At 38.1% G+C, this 23,927-nt stretch overlaps 1 protein-coding gene across 2 annotated transcripts in view; it reads left to right on the forward strand.

Annotated features, from left to right (window-relative positions):
• Window positions 1-22,282, forward strand: part of FRY (FRY microtubule binding protein) — a 176,810-nt gene extending 154,528 nt beyond the window's left edge. For both annotated transcript variants that reach the window (XM_050901481.1, XM_050901473.1), the window contains 7 exons: window positions 150-339; window positions 6,645-6,794; window positions 8,262-8,360; window positions 8,836-8,919; window positions 17,935-18,045; window positions 20,049-20,242; window positions 20,835-22,282. In XM_050901481.1, coding sequence (XP_050757438.1) covers window positions 150-339; window positions 6,645-6,794; window positions 8,262-8,360; window positions 8,836-8,919; window positions 17,935-18,045; window positions 20,049-20,242; window positions 20,835-21,093 — 1,087 coding nt within the window. In that variant the 3' untranslated portion in view covers window positions 21,094-22,282. The remainder of the gene's footprint in view (window positions 1-149; window positions 340-6,644; window positions 6,795-8,261; window positions 8,361-8,835; window positions 8,920-17,934; window positions 18,046-20,048; window positions 20,243-20,834) is intronic.
• Window positions 22,283-23,927: the final 1,645 nt, after the last annotated feature.

The following is a 23,927-nucleotide window of genomic DNA, read 5'->3' on the forward strand; positions in this document are numbered from 1 at the left end:
CAACCTTCAAAAGTAATTTGAAAGTTGATGAATATTTTTAGAAAGGTGCTGTAATTGGTCCTGTGATTATATCTCTCTGTTATAGTGTATTTTATCTGCCACCTTCTTGGTATTCTCCTTTCATCACAGTTATTTTTTTTCTCCTTTAGTTTTGGAGATGTTGATCGAAATGCCTCCCCTCCTCCCTCACCATTTTTTTCTGCCATCCTGGCTGCATTTCAGCCAGCAGCATGTGACGATGCAGAAGAAGCCTGGCGTAGTCATATCAACCAGCTCATGTGCGACTCTGATGGTTCCTGTGCGGTTTATACATTTCATGTGTTCTCTTCCCTGTTTAAGGTGAGAAAATAAGTTTAAGATACAAAATCAAAATGTTTAGATTGTGTGCGGCTATTAGGATGGTTCTTGACAGTAGTACCAGTAATGAACTACTAGGTATATAACCATTGTAATTTTGCGTGCTGCAGAATTGCCATAGTAGATTTTCATGCAGAACTGTTGTCTAGGACCAGTTTTGTCATAAAAATATTATATGTCTCATACTTACACGTTTGGAGATAACGTTATAAAATATGGATCCACTTTAAAGAGTATTTTCTTCAGTACTTTACAAACAGCCTGAAACAATAACTGCAAGAGACAGGAAATAGCCCTTTCATCTCAAACTATCGTTAATCTGTTCTTTCATCTCAAACTGGTGAAATCTGACCATGCCCATGTAAATGTCAACATTATTAAATATTCTGTACCTAATAATCTGAATAGAAATATCCAGCTGCCATCATGTAACATAAATTCCAGATTGAGTTTGAAGACTAGAAATACATTTCTCCTTTCTAAAACTGTATGCTCAGAAAGATAAGAATCTTGCAAAAAGATAAGAAAAAAAAGGAGTCAAATGTACAAGCTGTTCTAAGGAATGACTGTCCGTTTTTACCTGTAATTAGTTTTAAAGCTTTTTTAAATTGTTCTCCTGCTTTATATGAGGCAGCTGCAGGATGTTTAGCATGCTGCAGCAGTGTACACAGCAGCCAGGTAACTTCATGCAGAGTTTAAGTACCCATGATCTGAGACTACACAATTTTTTATTAGCAATGGGTACCCCGCTAATAAATATACAATCTCAAGATCTTTTCATATCTTTAAGACTATCCTTATAATAAAGAACCACTGTACAATAAGAATCTCTTCTCCATCCTGTTTCCTCTGTGCTCCACCAGAGTTAATTGCATGTCTTCTCTAGCTGCACGCTGTCTCCTCCTTTAAACATTACACCACTGTAAATATGGGTGCCTTTTAGGCATTCTTTTAAACGCTGATAAATAACCATTTGGAAGGAAAAAACCAGTGCTGACTTGAGTGCATGACAGTTCAATTTTGAAAATTAGTCCTGTGTTTCTTTATGATGTGTATTTCAGCTTTTCTGCCCTTATGTCAGTCCTAGAGGTTAATAGCCCTGTTCAAGTGTTCTGAGAGTTATTTGTCCTTTTTGTTCTCTTTGGAGAGGTGAAAAGGAACTGGTGTCACACTTCTGGAAACTAAATAAATAATACTGTGTAATGCAAGACCTAAACATTACCTGTAAAGTACCTGTTTAACTCCAAATCCTGGCATGCACACACTACATTTGCTGTTGTGCTTGCCCTATATTCAGAAGATAGCCTACTCATTTTCTTCAGTTGATACTGGAGGAGAAAGATACAATACTGCTCTCAAAAAAATTTTCAATAACACCAAAACCTGAATAACAGTAATAAAAAAAAAAAAAAAGGCGTTAACAGTATCAACAAACCAGAATTTTCTAGCTGGAGTCACAGCCATATTTTTAGTTTATAAAAATAGCTTTGTTCTCCTCATCAGGGTTAAAACATAGGAGTATTATTTTCCCAGATTTTTTTCATAAGATCCCAGCTTGTCTGGAATTGTATTGTGTTTATCCCATCAAACTTTGCTACTCATCTGCTAACTTAAAAGACTTTTGACCCTTGCCAACAGGAAGTTTCAGAAACAAACCCAATATGTGCTAGGCTTGCAACACAAAGTACTGCCAAAATATTTAACTGTGAAACAAAATCCTTGTTTGGAGGAGCTTGTCAACTAAATACTTTGTGAAGTGGAAGAAGTGCATTTTCTGGGGCACCTACATTTCAGTCTGCATCAAGTTAATGGTATCTTGGATGTTTGCCCACAACACGCTAAACTTGTTTAAAATTCCTGAAATTATTGAAGTACTTTTCCTGTAAATGAGTCATAGCTCAAAGATCTCTGGATTATCTGTACGGCTGCCTCTTTGTATTCCAAATCAAATGTCTTCCAGCAGACCAGCCACTTCCAAGACAAGTAGATTTGAGAGCTATCAAGTAGTTTCCACAGTCAAGCCCTTTTGTTACATAAAGTCCTCTTCCCAGAAGAGGAAACCTGAGGTTAAGAAGAAAACGTTCTGAGAATATTTTGTTATTATTTACATTGACACAAAGCACAGCGGCTATATGCAGGCATATACCTATTCATAATATGCTGGCGGTTGGCATTATTATTCACAGTAGTCCCATTTCATAAAATATATACTGCATTCAGACCTTGCTTGAAAGATTTCAGCCACTGTAATCTGCACCCAGAAGGACATAGCGGAGATGATAACTTACTATAGAACTGATAGTCCATGTAATTGCAAAATAAATGTATTTAGTGAAGTACTATACATAGATACCAAGGTACAGTGTCTCGCTGTTTCACATTTTAATTCTTTGAAACACTGTTCAAGACTGTTATCTTCTTAGCTGTAGATTGATTGTTGCCTTTATGAATATCTGAAAAAGAAAGCAGTAAAGTAAGAATAAGTTTTCTTGAATCTGAACAGTAGACTGGTCAGCTTTTGATGAAGCCATGACTGAAAGCTTTGAGGAAGTTATTTTCATAAAATAAACTAGAACTGTTAAAATATGTGAGTAGATGTGTGCTAGAAGGGACCTGAAGAGTTCATGTTCCTTATCTTGCCCAGGACAGGATCAACTATAACTTTCATTCCAGTCAAATGTTTTTTAACTTTTTTCTGTAGGCTGTTCTTAACCTTTAGGCTAAGGTGGAACTTCACAACGTTCCTAGGCAATGCAGTCCAATGCTTAACTCTCCTTATTGCTTGAAAACTTCTCTTTCTGTGTTTTATGCCCATGGCTTCTTGCTCTGTACACAGTGGTACTTCTTCTCTTCTTTTCGGCTGCTGCTTGTATTTGAAGAGCATTACCATGACTTCATCTACCCCAAACTTCTCTTATTTAACCTCAGTTCTTTCAACCTTCCCCGTAAGTCACATTTTCTGAACTTCTCACTGTGGCTATGGGCTGTCTTCAGTTAGTCTGTGTATTACTCGAAAAGCAAGACCAGGTTCTGTTTTTCAGCATAAGTTCTTAACAGTACTAACTATAAGAGGATTACCTGTTTTATAGAAGATATTCTTGATTAAAAACTTCTCTCTGCTAACTGCTGTACAGTAGAATACAGTTAATTATTTTCCACTTGTAACCCAATCTAGTATGCAGATCTTGTTCTACAAAATTTTGCCTTCCTGGTTATTCTCCATCCTGAATGTGCTCTGTGGATTGTTTCATCCTAGGTGTACAACCTTGTCCTTCTTTCTTTTCTGTGCACTGCTTGTCTAGTTTATCAAGATCAGTCTGAATTCTAATCCTGGCTTCTAAGGAGTTTGCAGTCCCCGCAGCTCAATCATCCATGCATTTAATAAGCATGTTGCGTATTCCATTATTCAATATTTTCATTAATGACTTGGTTAGTGCCTGACACAGTCCCCAGTGGAATCCTACTCAATTTATCTTTCCAATTGGACAGTGAGCTGCTGATAATTAACTTCTGAATATGGTTTTGCACACCTAGTTACCTCTAGACTGGGTTTCTCTGCCTTACTTCTAAGATAGTAAATGAACTAATATAAAACATATCAATTGCTTCTCCTCCTAATAGAAAATTTTAGCCTTTCATGAAAATTAAATCGTTTGATATGACTTGTTCTGACCAAATCTGTACTGCCTATTATTAATCTCTTATATGTTCCCCCATTTCCTGAACTTTGTGTTTAATTCTTTTGCTCTCGGTTTTTTTTAGATAAGCCCTTTCCTCAAGTTTTTTACAACACCCTGTGTTCTCTGAGTTCTCAAAGATATTTGTTATGGCTCCTAGACCTCTTTAGCCAGTATTGTAACTATCATAGCGTGAATTTCCCGAATCTGCAAAGATGTAAAAATATCCAAGCCCTTACTAGCAAGATCTATTCTCACCTGAGTTTTCGTAGATATGTCATTGTTACCTATACACAGATGCCCTTTCTGGGAGCAATAAGGCAAAAGAAGGCATTAGACACAGCAGTCTTTTCAGTAGCATCTGTTAGTAGCTATTTCTCTCCATTGTGATTCCTTGGCCTTCCTCTTAATTATTTCTAGTTTACTTCTTGACATTCTCTCTTTCTCTTGCTAGTTTATTTGGCATCTCCCTCTCTGATTATTGTGCCTACATTGCCATGCTATTTTTGGTGCCCAAGTTAGTAATTTAACACAGTTTCACTTTCTGTTCTTCTTTTTTGCATCAGTATTTGCCTGAGTGAAATATTTGTGATTTAGCCAGATGTATGTCTTAATATATTTTCTATCTTTCAGTGGTATAGAATGTGCTTCTGCTCTCTTTTTTTTCCTAAAGAAATGGCTGCCTCTCATTATCTCCTTTCCCCATGAAGTGATTTCTAATGAGTTCCTTCCTGCAAATTCTGAATGCATTGAAGTCAGTTGTATTATTTCTGTAATCTGTCTCCTTCACTGCCTCAGATTCATCAACTCAATTACTCTTCCCCAGGAGGGCATTGCAGCACCTAAACAGGTTACCCAGAGAGCCTCAGGAAGCTCTGACCTTGGAGCTTTCAAGACTCAGCTAGACAAAACCATGGCTGACCTGATGTAGTGTTGGCAATAGTCCTACTTCGAGTTGAAGGTTGGATCGGATGTTCTCCAGAGGTCCCTTTCAACCATCTCTTGGATTCTGTTCCATAATCTATCTTTCTAAATTTCCTTCCACTTTTACATTCTCAGCTAGCTCTTTTCTGTTGGTTAGGATCAAATCTAGATCTCTTTCCTTTGCCAGAAAAGTTGTCAGCAACAGTTTCACTAAGACTTGGACTCTATCTTTCTTTTCAGAAGACATCATAGTAGTAAATCTCCAACTATCACCAAGCCTTATCATTCAGATGATTCTGCTAGTTGCTCATAAAAATAATCATTTACCTGGTTTGGTGGTAATTAGTAAGAGCCCCTTGCCTCTACTACAGACTCAGTGCAGCAGAGAATCTGAACCATGTGCTGAGTGATATGTATAGCGCTTTGTTTCTGTGTTGAAGTAAGATGGTAGAAACATATAGTAGGACAAGTATCAGTCTATCCAATCTTAACTGTGTTCAGATGGCCAATTCAGATGCTTTAGAGAGAGATTCACAAATAAGCAATTATGAAATGGGTCTGTAGAGGAACTTTCTCTTTAACCATTTTATGAATTATTAATAGTGTATACCCTACCTTCAATGTGAGGGCTTATGTAGCTTTTTTAAAAAAATCATTCAATCCAACAGCTTCCATTATCAATAAAGTCTGAATTCAGCTCACCTGATTTTAGGTGCTTAACTTCAATGCTCCAGTGTAGGAGCAGTAACAGGCTATTTATATGTTGGTCATCCAGATTAGTATTTGGGAAGCACTTCTCTCCAGTGAGGCATGCTTACAGTACTACAGGTCCTAACCTACATTCGTCAGAGAAATGCCTATGGTAACGTGGAATGAATCATAAAAATGTTGCATACTTTTATTTTTTAAAGTATTTTCATGTTACTCCCACCTGCTGAGCAGTTGGCCTTAGTGAGATATATTTTGGCAGTGAAACCTGCTGTGTATTTATCAATATCATTATTTCAGCTCCTGCAAGACTAATATATTATTTTTATTTATTATTTGCTTTATATATTAGTCACTGAAAAGAAAGTATCAGCACTAGAATGTTTCTGGAAGACTAGACTGGTTTAGGACTCAAAACATCAAAAAAATCTTCTGAGAAGAATAATTCCCGGATGCATTGCAGTATTTCTGGAGTCCTCCCAAGCAGCAGAAAAGTTTTAGTAAGAAGGTTTTTCCCACAGGGGAAAACAAAAGGTTTTTTCTGATTTTTCCATGCTGCTGTTTGGCATTAGGATGTCCATTATATTATCTGATTAGCCACTTGACATGGAATACTAACAAAACAATGCCCGGAATGGGCAGAAAAAGTAATGTGTTAACTCTGTACAGCCAAGAAAAAAAAAAACTACCTGTGGGTAAAAGGCTTATAAAGATTGAATCGTCTTTACAAGAAAGAATGTATTTCAGTAGTAGATTATTATGAATTCTGTAATTAGTTTCACAGCTGCCCAGCTGTACACTGTCTCCAGCATAATAACTATTACTCAGTATCGTTGAGCAGACATTCAGTTCTCCACAGGGACATGGTCTCTTTTGCACATGTTATTGTGCCAAGAAAAAAAAGCATGCCCTTTGTTTACAAAGGAAAGAAGCTTGTAATTGAGCAAAGAATGTAATAAACTGTATTTTGCTTTCCAGAATATTCAGAAAAGATTCTGCTTCCTAACCTGCGATGCAGCTAGTTACTTGGGAGACAACCTGCGAGGAATAGGCTCCAAGTTTGTGAGGTCTTCTCAGATGTTAACATCATGTTCAGAATGTCCCACCCTTTTTGTAGATGCAGAAACAGTGAGTATATTCCTTTCAAAGGGCATGTGCTGCATTGCAGTGTGTTATTTTACTGGCTGTTTCACTTTTGAGCAACTCCTGAACAGATACGTCAAAGAAGTACTCACCTCCTATCTCTATTTTTTATCTTTTGTTCTTAACCATATTTCCATTAATTTTCCATATCATTTTATTAGGTAAGTACTGGCAGACGGGCAATATAGAATCATAGAATCATAGAATAGTTATGATGTGTTGAGCCTGTGTGCCAAACACCAATGTAAATCAGGTGCCTACCGGACCCAGTTGGCTCCACAAATGGAAAAGGAGAAGTTATTGTTTACACAGTTCAGCATGAAAGATGGTCATATGTTTAGTGGTTTCATTTGAGTCAACTGTGATGTGAGCTGGATAATGAAAATATATATTAGGGATGAATGAGATGGCCCTTCCCACTGTTTTCATTCTGGCCCATGTTTATCCAACAGCATCAGGACAGCGTGGCCTCACACAGAAGTACAGAGGTAGGAACTTGCAAAATGTAATCTTGGGCCCACTGCTGTGACCGTGGAAGAGCTGTGCCTTACATCACCAGAGAGCTGTGGAGATTAACTAGTTAAGCTTTATGCAGTATTTTATTTTAGGGAAGTCCTCTGCAAAGATATTAAATACAGAACACAATTTCAATTCCACATTATCACAGGTGCAACTTTTGCTATTGAGTTTTCAGTATAGTCTTCTATTTATGTATATTTGTCGTGGTTTAACCCCAGTCAGCAACTCAGCACCACGCAGCCGTTTCCCCCTCCCCCCTCCCAATGGGGTGAGGAGGAGGAAAGGAAAAAAAAGTAAAACTCGTGGGTTGAGATAAGAACAGTTTAATAATTAAAGTAAAATATAATACTAACAATAGTAATAATGAAATATAATAATAATAATGAAAAGGAATATAACAAAAAAAGGAGGGGGGGAAGGAAAAAAAACCAGTGATGCACAATGCAGTTGCTCACCACCCGCTGACCTATGCCAGAGCCACGATCCGCGCCTCCCGGCCAACTCCCCCCTGTTTACATACGGGGCATGATGTTCCATGGTGTGGAATACCCCTTTGGCTAGTTCAGGTCAGCTGCCCCAGCTCTGCTCCCTCCCAGCTTCTTGCACACCTGCTTGCTGGCAGAGCATGGGAAACTGAAAAGTCCTTGGCTTAAGATAAGCGCTACTTAGCAACAACTAAAACATCAGAGTGTTATCAACATCATTCGCACACTAAATCCAAAATACAGCACTCTGCCAGCTACTAAGAAGAGAGTTAACTCTGTCCCAGCCGAAACCAGGACAATATTTTTGCATAAATATAAATATTTTTCTGTATTAGTATCTGTAAATCTAAGTATTCTTTTGCAAGATCTTTACTATACTTCCTACTCTGCTAATATTTTTATTCTTTTATAGTGACATTTACTAGACCTTTTGATTTCATTTCTCCAGCTGCTCTCTTGTGGCCTTCTTGAAAAGCTGAAGTTCAGTGTTCTAGAACTGCAGGAGTACCTGGACACATACAACAACAGGAAAGAAGCAACACTCTCGGTATGCTGGATTATGTTATGTTCTTGGTTTCGTACATGTGTATACTTATGCTATGTTAGGAGACTGCAGATACACTCAGATCTGTTTAAACTAATACTCAGTAGAAAAACATGTTTCAGATGCTGGATTCATTAAATTTTCTTCCTGAACATAAGAACCAGAACTAAAAAAATAGCTATTGTATCCCTTAATTTTGGAAACATTGGCATCTTTAATATTCCTGGTCTATCCTTTCTCCTCTTCAGTAATTAATTCATTTTCTTGGTTTATGCAGTTCAAATACTAATAGAAATCAAGACTACACTTTTTAAATTACAGTCAAAGCAAATTGTCACAGTCTGTGCGAATAAAAATTGCAACTGCAAATTTTTATTTGTTTACATGCTGTGCTGTGAAACTAAAATACTGCTTACCTTTCTTCAAATCAAACTATAGGCCTTATTCATATCTTCTTTTAATTTCTCTCTGAAAACAGTGGCTTGCAAACTGCAAAGCAACGTTTGCTGGGGGCTCACGAGATGGAGTTATTACCTGCCAGCCAGGGGACTCAGAAGAGAAGGTAATGAATGAGCAGTATTATTTCTCTCCTGTAAAGTGACATGTGTGATATATCTTGTTCTCAGACCCACAAGAGCCTGCTGTACGTCCTCCTTGTCTCTCTGCTGGGCTTGGGCATAATCCAGTTTTCCCACTTAAGGCTCAAAGGTATTGTTGTTGCCTCAGTCCTCCCCACAGGAAATGGGAAGTATTCAGAGGCAGTACTTCTGCCTTCCTCGTCTAGACGAGGAAGCAGAGCTAACCCTGCCTGTGTTGCGTGTGCTCTCCCTTTTAGAAAGATGTTGCAACAGCAGTTTCCAACAGCACAGCGTCTCCGAAAATCACTCCTGGTGTACTGTGCTTCCACATTACACCCATTTTATCTACGGCTGTTACAGACTTGGTCTGCCCAACAGCAAGACTTGCCTGGTTGAAATACACTGAGATTAGTACTTATGAAATAATGACTGTAAAATGGCCAGTGAAATAAATTATGCTGTAGATAAGTATTTATAGCTAAGGCAAAATACCCCTTTATCACTTTTGAACAAAAGTTTTACATGCACATGTGCATATATATATGTACACATACATAAATATATATATATTTTTAGTGTGTTGATTCCAGTTAAGAAATCAATCTTTTCAGAAATCAGCACTATCAGCAGGCATTCCTGTTATTTGATATGCTAAGTATAGGAAACAGCTGGTATCTTAGCGGTGTAGAATGAGTTGAGAAATGTTATTTTGTGGGTATTTTGCCTTTGGGAGGAAAAAGAATGGAGGGATGGGAAAAAGGGGGCTGGAGAGAATTAGCCAAAATCAGGAAGCAGAAACAGCATGTAGAAAAAAGTGACATCTCCTCTTTTCATGTATTTTAACTTATAAAAGATAATGATGACATTTTCAGAACACACAGTTGCCTGTTGTAACTATTTTTTTCAAATCCCTTGTTTTATTCTTATGTTGGTTTCAGTTTGTCTGTCTTCTCCCCCAATTCACTTTATTTTCTTCTGTTTTTATCTTAACCTCTTTCCCACCTCTATGTATTTGTCTTCCTGTCTTTGAACTCCCTTGATTTTTATTTTTTTATGCCATTTCCCAAGAATCCCAAATCCTTCCTAGCCCTGCATTTTGGCTTCCTTGACCTTTGTAGCAAATCTAATTTGCTAATAAATCCTCTGGCTGCAATCACAGGCAGTGGGAAAGCTGTTCAATCTTCCCCCACCTGGCATTGGCACCAGCAAAAGTTACAGACACCTTCCAATGCATTTAAATAAGATGCTGTCTCTTCTGTAATTGTAATGGTGTACAGAGAGGTTACAAGTGAGCTATTCTCAAATCTAAAAAAGAGAGACCTGGAATACATGCTACTACCTCTCCTGCAAGTACATCAGGAGAGGAAGATAAAGTATATGGAGGGAGGTGTAACTATTAGAACATGCATGGGCTTTCTCTTCCCACTGATGCACAACACCCTGAACAGTGACTTCAGACTGTAGTGTTACATATCTTGCTATGTACAGCTTAACTTATCCTCTTCATCCCTCTTTTGCAAACCCATAGAATGGGATGGAGAATCACACATCTTCCTGATAATCTACATCATTGTTTCTTTTTTGAAAAACTAGAGGAGAGAGAATGCTGAGGATAAGGAATAAACTGTGATGTGAGCTCATATAGCTGGCCTAAATGCATCTAAAAGTTAATAAATGTCATGTTCCACTTGTGTGGGTTTTTTAATTAGGTGTTCTCTCTTTCAGAATTAAATGTGTGTTTTGTGAAGCTGGGGTTAGTATTCTTACTGCTTATCAGACAGACTGAAAAGAAGGGTTTCTCACTCCTGCAGGAATCCCTGGTCTCTCCCCAGCCTTGTTCCTTCATCCCAAAATGCATTATTCCTTGGAAGTTGACAGGATGGTAGGTCTTTGATCAACAGGCATATTTCTTTTCCTCCCCTTGTCATTCACCTGTCAATTGAAGCAGCTGTTCCCAAAGGAACATTCTGTTTATTCAACAAAAGTGTAACGGGAGGAAGAGTCCAGGCAAACTGAGGAAATGTGATTAGGAAGGGACAAGGAAAAATTACTCCTAGAGAAGCAAGTATTCGTTTTCTTATCTTTCCTCTCCTCTTCTCCCTCAACCTGAAAGGCTAAAGAATCTAATAATTGTAGGAAAAAAAATCTGTCTTATAGTGGTAGTCACAAGGGAACCTGTCTAAACTCTTAAACTCATTTAGGGTTAGGCTAGGGCCTGAAATCCTGCTGAAAACTTCTGGCATAAAAAAATTGCTTAGCTAAGCACAAAACCAGGCTACTTCTGGAAAAGGTTCAGAAATGATTGTAAGGAAGAAAAAGCAACACCTTGCTCTACAGAAGGCAGAAATCTTAGACTCTCAGAACTCCCCACCCGGTAAAAAGCTTGAGGTGAAAATAGTCCCCTCTACAGACATAAGACCAAATTCAGCGTTAGCACAAGCAGTTGCATCACAAATGCTTGCTGATGCTGGTAACTAACTTGGCACCAGTTTCTCTAATGAGGTCTTATTTCAAAATAATTGCACATGATTTGTTGACCATTGTTACTGTTACTGAAAATGGGCAAAGGCAAAAATTGCTTATTCTGACATTAAAGAAGCTTGAAATAGAAGTTGTCTAGGTCAGCTACTAGAGCTAGCAACTGTTCTGAAATTGGCTAGAAGCTTCATGTCCCAGAATGTCTTCCCCCTCCCCCCCCCCCCTTATTCTTGCAACAGATTACATGATTTGGATGTGTCTGTGATTTGTAAGCTTTGATGCTACATTGGGCAACACAGTCTCAAGGACATAGGAGTCAATTTATAGACAAAAGATAACTGCACATACTATTGTGCTGTCTGTCCAGGTGTAACAGTCTTAGATGAGTACCGCTATCAGTACAGTCTTCAACTGTACTGAACAGGGATTTTTTTAATCTAGTCAAAGACTGGTTTTGTTTGGGATTTTTTTTTCTGGAAAAGAGATACATGGAAGATCCTATTTTTCTTGTCAATTAGCACTGCTAATTCAAATAAGTATTTATCCCCTAATGAGACATTCAGTTTACTCTGTAAGTCCAAAGTCAGTATACACCTTTCTTAAACCTTGCTCATCCCAAAGCTCACCACAAGCTAATGGGTGGGCTTTGCAAACTCAAACTGTTAACGGATATTTAAAACATGCTGCACCCCATAAAAATTTGCCCCCAAAATTCAGAATGTACCTGGTTCTATGGGTTTCCACATGGCTAGGTTCAATTACTCTAGGCCACCAATAAGACTGGAGGTGTACCTCTTGGGACCATAGTCATCTGGAGATGAGCTGAGTTACAGTAAAGCTCAAGGCACAGTGAGTGTCATTGTTAAGTCAGAAATTCTTAATAATCAATAATCAATTATCTGAATACTGTTTGACAGATCCATGGGTTGACAATGAGGTAAAATTGGCCCGGGTAGGCAGCTTTTCTAAAGGAGGAACACAGCTGTGTTTTAGATTTCTTCAGACAGAATAGTTTCTACTATCCTTCAAGTCCAGTGGATATTTAAGAATACACAGCATATGCCGTATCTCTTTTTCTCTCTAATATACTTTCCTAGATTGTGGGAAAAGCTTTTGTCTGCTGGAATGTCAAGTCAAATAGAATACCTTAATAAAATGCACTTGCAATTAAAAACCCTTGCACACAGCAGTTATTTTGTTACAGTGGGACTCTCCTGTGCCAATAAATGACTAAAGGCTGTGTTGCCATCAAACTGTTTATGTCTTAAGAAATAATTGTGTAACTCTCATCTCTTTTCAGTATGTAAAAATGATTCCTTGAGAAAAGCAAGAAGGCCCGTGATATAAAGATTACTCCTTTGCTATCTTCCTGGTCTGCTAATAGTACATAACAGTAATTCTCTGTCTCAATAAAAAACTAAATCAAAGTGTTGCTGCTAGGGGATGTGTCCTTCTTAGGTGTAGCATTTACTAGCTGCATAAAGGACTGGGCAAGTGATCCAAATACTCTAAACATTCAGTATTTTCAGCTGCCAAAACCACTAATTGTGTAGTGTCTATCAACTAATCTAAAACAACACTTCCCTTACTATAGGAATTAAACTAGCAATTGAGAAGAAGAGTGAAGGCTAGGATCATTCCACACGAGCCCTTGCTTCTGGGGACGAAAAGAAATGTCACTTAGTCCAACAATTAGTGTCTTTTCAACTTCCAAGGAATATTTCATTTTATCCTGAAAGAGGGAGGAAGATAAGTTACAATCCTGAAATTGTAGAGCAGTATGGAGTTGAGCATCAGTAGTTTAGGGAGATTTTGTATCCGGTATATTTTCTTTCAGTGAAGATGAAGGGTCTTTCATGTAATGTGAAACCCCTTTCCCACCCCTTTTTTTGGCTTGCTCTGGTTTTGGAAGCAGTACAGAGAAGACAGTGTTTTCTGGAAAAAAAGACCATGGAATTCACTTATTTCCTGCTTCCCCCACCACCACCTTTAAAGTAAATTCCATGGCAAATTAGAAATTATATGTGGATTCCAGTATTTTTGAAAGTCCAAATGAAACTTGGTGGCATGCTAAACTTCAGAGGAGCTTAAGTCAGAGACAAAGAAGATTTGAAAAACACAAGCCAGCACACCTGTGAATTTACTAGAGCACCGTGATCTGTCTGCTCTTGTCCTCTTCTCAACTTGAATTTAGCTTTACAAAGCTTAATTTACGTGAACTGCATGGAAGCCAAGATATAAAGGGGTTTTTTCAAGAGTACTAAATAGAAGCAAAAAACTATTCAAGCAACGTTAAAGGCATAAAATTAAACATCACAAGAGCTTAAAGCTTAGTTTGTCATGGATTTGGGACAATACTTTTCATACACTTTTTAATAGTAAGGCCCATAGAAAGAAGCCAGACTGAAATACTTTGTTATGCTATACAGAGTTAGCATTATTTCACATTTCTGTGTTTGCTGCCTTTGTATTGATGGTAAGGTAAAGAATTTTAATAAGAATTCCGAATGTTTATTAACACCATGTGCATATGCACTGACATCAGGCTGTAACTGGGCAGATGTCATTGTGTTTGTTAGTTACAGCATTTACATGATGACTCTGTTCATCTAAAATGTCATGAGAATGTAATATATATAAAATAAGGAAGGCTGCATTAGACGCACACAGAGTGCAAATGTTAGTTCTTGGCAAAGAAAAGAGGAACACTTTTTTTTGAGGAGAGAAGTTAGTCCCCTAATCTTTGAAATGCTAATGTAGGTCAATTAGAATTTTTATTACTACTGCAACAGGACTTACACTGACATTTTAATAGCTCCAGAATTACAAATCAGTGAATCATTACTGGTGAGAGGAAGGAATACAAAGCTGTCTCAACTTGTGGCATTGCCATGTAGTGAAACAAAACTGGCATTTTCCATTGATTTTTTTTTTCTTATGATAGTCATAACTTCAAAGTTATATGTAAAATGTTTCCATTGTAATGTGCCAAGTAATAAACCCAGCAGTCACAAAGCTTATCCTAGAAATTTCATTAGATCTATTATATCTATTATATATAAATAGAAGTATTTATAAATAACAAAATATTTATAAATAACAAAGTTCAGTTTGGTTCATCACTTGAAAACCCTGCCTAATTTTTTGAGTACTTTGCAATATGAGCTCTTTTTAATAATAAAGAAAGCAAATTTAAATAAAAGTATTATTTCAAGAGTTTTCTAAAACAATTTCACTGTAAGTTCCTGAGCTACTGAGTGGGATAAATCAAAACTAACAAATCTGAAGATCTAACTGAGGATATTTAGACTGTAATTTACTATTAGAATTAAAGCTTGATTTTATTAAGAATGCTGCGCATGTTGTATGTGATGTTTCCAACCAGTTATCAGGTTGAGGCAAGCATTGCTAATACTGCTGACAAGTTATGCTATTAAAGATGGGCTGTGCTTCCGATTGCATGCATTACACTGACACTATACTTTCTTTCCTTTCCTTTTCTCCTGTGCCATGCTTGCTGTGTAGCAAATGGAATCTCTTGCAGTAAGTTGAAGTTCTTTCATATTCTTTGTCCATCTGTAGATGGACTAATACACCCCAATTTTACTGTTTTACTTCTAAGCATGTTTTCCTTTTTCGTTATAATTTTCCTGTAGAATATGTGGTTCTACATGCAGTGACTAAAATAATTTACTAAGGTGTGTTTTGTGAAATCTAAAAATATACTGTGCCAAAATTCTGACACCTTCTTATGCTGTTTTAACTGGTCATTTACATAAATTTTTAAAAATCAAGCCTTTGAATGGGTATAATATGCTGGAGTGGAAGATAAATTTTTTTGTTATTTTAAAATTCATAATTTTCAATTCGTCCTAATGAAAAACTACAATTTATAGTTGACAGTTATGTTTCAAATTGGTTTTGGTTATATGTTGATGAATAGTTTCACCACGATTGGTTTCTAATACTTTTTTTCTAATACTTTTCCTTTCTGGAAGTACAAAAATTTAGTTGCTTGATATGGTAACTAAATACTGAGTGAGTCAAACTTGAGTCTTCAGTTTGACCTTAGTTTGTCTTCATTCAGGTTAGCAGCGAGAAGGGTGAAACTGAATTATTGTTCTCCAAGGACTAAAAAAAATCGTGTGTTACATGCCAAGCCATCATGAGATTTTTTTTTTTTTTCATTGTGTTATGCCGTGTCCTGGTTTCCAATTAATTTTTAACTCCCTGACAACTTCAGGTATATGTGTGTTTAACTGCTACGTAGTGTTGCCAGTTCTCCAAAATTTGAATAGAGCGAATTTGATCCCTACTGGAGAACCTTGGGCTGTGTCCCTACCGGTGAACTAAACAGGACCAGGGAGCAAGCGTGTGTCCCCGGGCTGGCGTTGGGGGTCACGGTTAGCACCTTCCCTGGCTGGGGCGCCAGCCAGCCCCTGACGTGCCCGAGCATGGTTTGAGAGAAGACAGAAGCCAGAGCCATTTCCAGGAGGTTGTATCAAAACAGTCACTCTTTTTTTTGGGAGGAGGACGGTTAGCCACACAGATGCAAGCTTGACAGTGCTCCGTGGCCTCAGTTAAAGAGAATGGCCTCTGGGCAGGTTTATTTAACAGGCAGCATCCCTCATGCCCTACCTCTTCATTCTCTTGGCCACCGACAGGTTTTGTCTCCTGCCCACAAGTCAGTTCTGTCCTAGCAGGTCGCACATCCGTTCCTTCCCTTTTTTCCCCACCACAGATCTGCTGGGCCTTCCTTCAGGTCCTGTGGGTCTTTGCTGTCCTATATCAGGTGTGGTGGGATTTCTCCCTTTCATTTGGGGCAGGAACAACTCTGACCCTGCTCACCAGTAACAAACATTGAACATACCAACTCAGATACCAGAAACAGTCTATCCATAACAGCACAGAGCTCAGACCAGGCAAATTTACAGCGCTGAACTCTGCTGCTGTGAGGTGCGAGCAGCCCTGTCTGCCTGGCCTTCAGCAGGACAAACCCTGCCAGGTCGACATCCGCTGACTTGGCGCTCTCCTCCTGCTCCCACTCTCCTCTATAAACCTCCTTCAGAAGACTAGCTCTACCTGGTTTTGGCAGTGCCCTTGGCTGGCTGTTCATAGATGGGTAGTTGGTGTCCACCTCTCCCTGACGAACAACGCTGAAATTCGCCAAAGAACCTCTCTTTTGACCTCAGCCCCTCAGCCTTGTCTGGCTGGTACAGAAATTTTGGGAACTGGAACGCTAAGGATATGGTTCTAATTTTGGCTTATTAATAAAACCCCTGGCCCTTAAATATTGAACCATATGTAAATAAACACTTCCGTCAAATTAATGTTTATAATGTTTTTAAAGTACTTTTTATTAGTACTTGTGCTGGCATTTGCACAGACCCCAGTTCAGCAAATAGCTGAAGTACGTGCTGGTAGCTAAGCATGTATGAAGTGCTTTAAGGAAGCAAAGACATTAATAGCAGCTTCTTCTTTTCTGCCATGTTTGGCATGAAAGTCTGCTCTAGTTCCTCCAAGCAAATGGAAAGATCACGGAGCCCACCCGTGGTCACTGTGTCTGTAAGAGAAGACAAATCAAATACGGTTTGAAGTCTGTAAGGCTTTCCTGCCAAAGGGTCAGGAGGCCTCCTGACTTGTACTTGCAGAATTTTTGCATCCGTAATTTGCCAAAGATTAAATATTCCTCCCTTACTCACCATGATCCAGCTGTGGAACTACAAGATTCCCCCTCCTAATAGATGCACAGATACCAGGACCATAAGCATATTAACTTGACTTCTCTGGCAGACGTGCCCATCGCATGTTGCTTCAATGTGTCTGACACTTTTTGTGTGGTGCTGCGCATTACACTAGAAGAAACAAGTTAATATTCATAGAACAGTATCTACTTAATCTGGGAGAATAAATTGTAGAAGCCAGATGTCCTCTTATACATTAAACTCCATCCATCTGTTGTATGGTCTCTTTAAGATGGTGGAAAATCCATGAGCTGAGGTTTAAGTTGAAGAGCTGGCATTTCCTCCTTCCCATTCCTGGCTGGATTTATTGCCTCTCTTCCTTTCCCCTCAGAGAAGCAGGCAGGAGCTTTGACCCTCTTGGACAACTACTTCATTGCTTCTCTCTTGGATTTCCATTCTCTCAGAAGAGGTCTTTGACCATTTCTGAAGTTTTAAAGAGTTCTATGTTCTATGCAGCAAAGTAATTTCCCCCATATTCTGCCTCGGCTTTCCAGCTGCAAACTGGAGACAGTGAAGCTAACCTATATAAGCTGCTCTGAGATTGATGCTGATGTGTACTACATAAGAGCTAGCCATCATAATTTTGATTTTCAATGTCGTATATGACTTACCTGCAGAAGAGTGTTACTTGTTTTCTGAAATAGTCTATGATCGTACTTAAGTAAAATAATGTTTTTTGAGAAATGAACTATCTCAATGTGTTTTATTAGTTACTGAAAATTATCCCAACTCACTGATCTTTATTAATTATTTCTTCTCCTACAAATCTTTCCTTAGCAATTGGAACTGTGTCAGCGATTATATAAATTGCACTTCCAGCTGCTCTTGCTTTTTCAATCCTACTGTAAACTTATCGGACAAGTGCATGAAGTCAGTTCCATGCCAGAGGTATGTAACAAACTACAAAGTCTTACACTGAAAATACCATTTTACTTTCATGTTCTTATTTTTCTTTCTATGGACTTACACCAAAGATTACACTATTTCACCCTGAATGTAAGTCTGCAGACAAAACCCTTCAATACACCAGCATCCGCATTAAAATATAGTAGACGTGCTGTATTTTTTGTAATTGACTGTACTTTCAGAGACTGGGATCTTTTATACATTCAGTCTTCAAAAAAGTCATTTCAGTCAGTGGTAACAAACTAGAATGATACATGAAATCTTAACTTCACTCACACACTTTACCTGTAGGGAGGGCTTACACTGTGAACATCTGCAAGTGATTTATTTTTATTTTAATTGAGGCCTTAATTTTTAGGGAAAATGAGCCTTCTTTACTCATACAGAAAATATCCTTTTCCTAGATCATGACTGGTTTTATCTGAACTTTGTGGAGACACTTAGACCGGGAGCACTTGTTAGCATGACAATAACAAAATAATTTGGTAAATTAATCTCAATATGGATGCAAAATTAAGGTTTTTGCTGGAATAATGTATTGTAATTTCCAGCCATATAAACTGTCTCCGTTGCATGTGCATTATACTAGAAACGTCAGCAGCAGTTTTTGACAAACAGCTATTAAATGGTTTTGCATCCTCTCATACCTGAGCAAGCAATGGTGTGTGGTATAGAACTACTTTATATTTTGACTGCAAGTGTATTGCCTGATCTTGTTCTCTGGATAAACAAATCGAAATCAGTTTAATGTTTCCAAAGAGTATTAAATCTATTTTAAAAATATAATTAACTAAATACCTTAATGTCATAAGTCTTTTTAATTCTGTGATTTTTACAAGCTTTCTTCTTTAAATATTTTTGACACAGCACATTATCGCTTTTGACCCAAATAGCCTTTTTTTTTTAGATAAATCTATGTATCTTACTTTAAAAAACACTTCACAAGAACAATACTGTTAGTCAAGTTTATTTTCAGCAATTGCATAACATATGTAATACTTTGAAATATCTTTGAGGTGATCACTTTAAGTTGAATGATCATCATTTAAAGAAAGATTTAACTTGTCATTACATATATAGTTTTCTCCTGGTAAGGTGTATGTATTTTAAACTATTGAGAGGAAGCTACTTTGCTTGTAGCTGTAAAACAAAATTTGAAGCTATAAAACGTATTTTATGACAGATTCTAGTAGTTTAGAGATTCTTTTTAAATGGAAATGGTTTGTTTTATCAGATGTGCTGAGTAGTACAAAGAGTTTGAATACTTATTGTACCTTAAGGAACTGTTCTGAAGGCTAGCTCATAATGTGACTAGGCTGTTCACTTTTAAGAGAAGACAGGACAACAGGCATCTAGTCTTAGAGTAGTGTAAATTTTAGAAATATTTTGTGTTCCTTAGAAGATAATAGATTTCTGTAACTGTATTTCAGTTACGATTTTGTTAGATTGTTATAAATAATGCAGCCTGTGAAACTGGGGAACAATAATATGAGGAATAGCTGTTTCACCATGAAATCCGTATATTTTGCTGGAGCCATAAGCTATTATTTAAAGGGTTGTAACCCTGACAAAGGGTTATACAATTCCTGTCCATCTGTTAATCATATCAGATCCTGCATGTGTTTTGTAAATAAGTAACAACATCCTTTCTAGGAGAAGTATATGGTTTCTTAAACTTCTCCACTATGATATGAAAAAAGTAGCAGGGGTGAAAAATAAAAGACTGTTTAGATGTGCTCTTGCATTTTAGCAAGCCAAAAATACAGCATAGGGTTGAAGGAAGCACAAAGCTTAAAAATCTGTAGTTTGTGTTTTCCCTATATTGTACAGAGCACAGAGATCAAGAAATGTCCTTGTGTTAAAATGGGGTCTTTTCCATCATGTGTACATCCAATGTAGTAGTAAGAACAGACTTGAAATACCTACTCCCTTTGGTCCCTATGGAGAATGAAAATACCCATCTCTCATCTTTCTCCTCGGCACAGCTGTTAAATATGTCAAGAGAACTGAGTGAGTTGAAGAAAAATCTTAAGGATGCTACTGCTGCAATCGCAGCTGAGCCTCTGATGACGGAATCTGAGCCCACATTCAATTCTACAGAAGCAGCTATTCAGTCCATGCTGGAGTGTTTGAAAAACAATGAACTTGTTAAAGCCGTCCGACAAATAAGAGAATGCAGGCAAGTTTTGCTACATGGCTCATATTAGACTTTCATGTTATTAGAAAAGTATGCATTTATTATCTTCCTAACTTTATATTAAATGTAATGTGCTGAGTCAGCATAATGAATTTAGTATGTTTCAACAAGGTACATGGGGGCATTGATATTATGAACTTTTGCAGGGGTGTGCCACAAGTAACGAAATCAAATCAGTAATACAAACATGTATGCTTGCAACAATTAAGATGATTAATTACATTGCGTAGATCAAAAGTACTTCTGTGAGGCTCTTAAGAATCTTTTTATAGAGCTAATTCCTTACAGGTGTGTGTCCCTGGCATCAGCTAACATTCAGCCCAGCTTCACTTTCACTTATTTGAATGAGTTTTCTGAAGCTTTTCTTTTTAGATAATAGGAATTGCGCTTTTATGTGATTTCAGTGCCTGATACCACAGTTTGAGTAACAAACAAGTAGCGTAAAACAGTGAGTTGCTTTTGGCTTATAAGCGTGTGCGAGTCAGTTCTCATTTTAGAGATCTCTATCACCTAGTTTCCATCTGTGCTAATAAACCCATAATGATACGCACATTCTTTTCCTGTTTGATTGCAGGATTTTGTGGCCCAATGATATCTTTGGAAGTAGCTCTGACGATGAAGTCCAGACACTACTGAACATTTACTTCCGGCACCAAACCTTGGGTCAGACGGGCACCTATGCACTGGTGGGCTCCAACCAGAGCCTGACTGAAATCTGTACCAAATTAATGGAACTGAATATAGAGATCCGCGACATGATTCGCAGAGCTCAGAGTTACCGGGTCATCAATACTTTTCTTCCAGACTCCAGCATTTCCGGCACAAGTCTCTGACAGGACTCTTGTGTCCTCTTTCAAGCTGGGAGTGCTGCCCTGTTGGAGTGAGGTGGCTCAATGTCTTCTCAGCCTTACAAAGGTTTGGTCAAACTGTACTCACTCTTGTTACATTTAGGATTTCTTCTGAAAAGATATGGGCTGAACTTCAAATGTGTAGCAATACTGTAAGGACAAAGGTAGCATAGAGCATCCAGGACAACATCCTTTGTTCTCTGTTGCACAAAAATCAGTTAGCATTTCACTGAGCGACTGCAACTCACTACTGAAGAAGTGACTTCCATTGCATACCAAAGCCTACTACACTGAACAATACTTCCTTTATAACAAATTAATTTTAGGTTGGCAAAAGTGCAATGTTTCCTTCACGAAATAATATTTTTTGTTAAAAAAAACAACTTGTACATTTTTTCCTTTTTTCTCTTATTTGGTTGAGTGAAAGATGGGCAGAATGAAGCTGGCCACAGAATCTCACAAACTTGTTGGTCAAAAGCTGAGAGCCTGTGTATATGAAACAAATTGTAAATGGACTACAGTTTAATGTACACTGTAATTTGAATGATTACTGTATCTTAAAACAACGAGCTGCTATGAAGTACATTTCCTAATGTTACTAGGCTACTGTCTCTGAAGGTACTGGATCATATTGCAGAGGTCTGTTCTTAGGCCCCCCAAGCATCATGAATGGTCTTGGTAGATTTTCTTTTTTTTTTTTTTTTAAGGACCTTGGCTGCTTTTTACTAGAGGGTTGCTTTTATGAATATATTTATACTATTAAAGGATGGTTGATCTAATTTAACTTGCCATTTTGTAGGAGAAAGTCCCATCACAGAGTCAAATCTTTTGAACTGTTATGCATGCATATTTTTATTTAATACAAATTTTGAGTATAAAAAGTAAAAATATTAATGTGAAATGCAAGTTCTCATGTTAAGTTTCTTTAAAGAGATGTCTTATTTTATTTGTAATGTATATATAAAAGTCATACCTGTATGGTTTTTTTCTTACATTTAACTGCTGTCCAGTGTTAAATGTATGCATGTAAATCTGTTGCACATCTGAGACACTTTTATTCTGACAACTATGTAACTTATTCACTCTGTAAATACACTTACCGTTTTTGTGAAGTAACTTTGGTTGATATTTGGATCAGTACATCCATTTAACTAAAATATAAAAGTCATATATAACCACAACAGAGTATGTGCTTGTTGTGAAGATTGTGTTCTTGTCTGAATCTATACTGTTGTGGATGGTATCCATCAGCAGCAGCCCCCAAAAGACACCTTTTTCATTGTTTATGGTGAAACTGTTCATTACATTGAAAGAAACCAGTGAGAAATGTAAGGATTTTTTTGTCAGTCTGTAGTTACAACTCAACCAGGAAGAGTACATTGACTAAAGCAGTTTCATAACTGAAAAAATCCAAAATGGAGGTGAATGTTTGTTTCTGTTAAAAACATCAGTAATGGTCCTATTTGTTCCAGCTTTGGGTTTCGTTGGGTTTTTTTTCTCATATGAAAGGTAAAAGAAAAGCTGTCCAGCCTGCCATATCGGCCTCGGCTCTGAGAATCCAGTAAAGCCCTCTCCCCTTCACCCCTTTTTCATTTTCAAAATGCTTGCACAATTTTACGTATATCTTGAAAAATACTTGTATTGATACATAAACGGGGTAGAATTGACTTTTTACAGGTTTTTGGATTTTGCAGTCCACAGAGCTCTGCAGCACAGTTGTAGCTGCAGGACAAAATAGATGCAAGGCAAATCACACAGCTATTTTTCTGAGTAAAATAATCCGCAATGGTTAGAGAAGTCTTCAAATTTCAGTTATGTATTTCACTTTTGAAAGATATTCAGAACTGTAATTAGGGTGGTCTGCAAAAATTTTAGTGGTTGGTGAAAGCTGAGATCTGCTCTATCACTTGGCAAAATCATGGATATTTTACAGAATGCAGAATCACAGGAGAATTCCAGTTGGAAGGCACCTGAGGAGGTCATCTAGTCCAATCTCCACTTTGAAGCAGGGTCAGCCATGAGATCAATGAGGTTACTCAGGCCTTTATCCAGTTGGGTCTTGAAAACATTCAAGGATGGAAAGTGCACAGCCTCCCTGGACAACCTGTTCTGCTTGACTGTTCTCATGGTGGAAAAGCTTTTCCTTTATCCAGTCTGAACCTATCTATCTTGGTTTATTTTATGTATGTTGTCTCTCAGCCCACTACCATGCACCGCATTGAAGGGCCTGGCTCCATCCTTCCTGAATAACCATAACCTGGCAGGCTACCGCTAGGTCCCCCTGAATTCTTCGCTTCTTCAGACCGAATAAGCCCAGTTCCTTCAACGTCTCCTCACAGAACAAGTGCTCCAGCCCTGTGACGAGCTTGGTGGCCTCCACTGAACTCCCTACAGTTGATCAACATCTTTCTCATAGAGAGTCCAAAACTGGATACAGTAATCTAGATGCGGTCCAGTGAGTGCTGAGTAAGGGAGGACAATCGCTTCCCCTGCTCCCCCAGCTCTACTTCTGTTCGTACAGCCAAGGATGTTGTTGCCGCCCTTTGCTGCCAGGGCCCACTGCTGGCTCCACACCCAGCTCACTGCCAACCAAACCCCAAGGGCGCTTCCCGATGAGCTGCCCCCCAGCCAAGCAGTCCCCTGTCTGTGTCACTGCAAAGGGTTCTCCCCATCCAGGGGTAGGAACTTGCTCTTGTCCCTGCTGAATATCACAAGGCTCCTGTTGGCCCATCCCTCCAGCTGAGATCTCTCCAAAAGGCAGCACTGCCCTCAGCTGTACTGGCTGGTCCCCCCAGTTTGGTGTCCCCTGCAAACTTGAC

This window comes from Gymnogyps californianus, chromosome 1 (genome assembly GCF_018139145.2).
Source record: "Gymnogyps californianus isolate 813 chromosome 1, ASM1813914v2, whole genome shotgun sequence".
In the NCBI taxonomy this organism is placed as follows: Eukaryota; Metazoa; Chordata; class Aves; order Accipitriformes; family Cathartidae; genus Gymnogyps; species Gymnogyps californianus.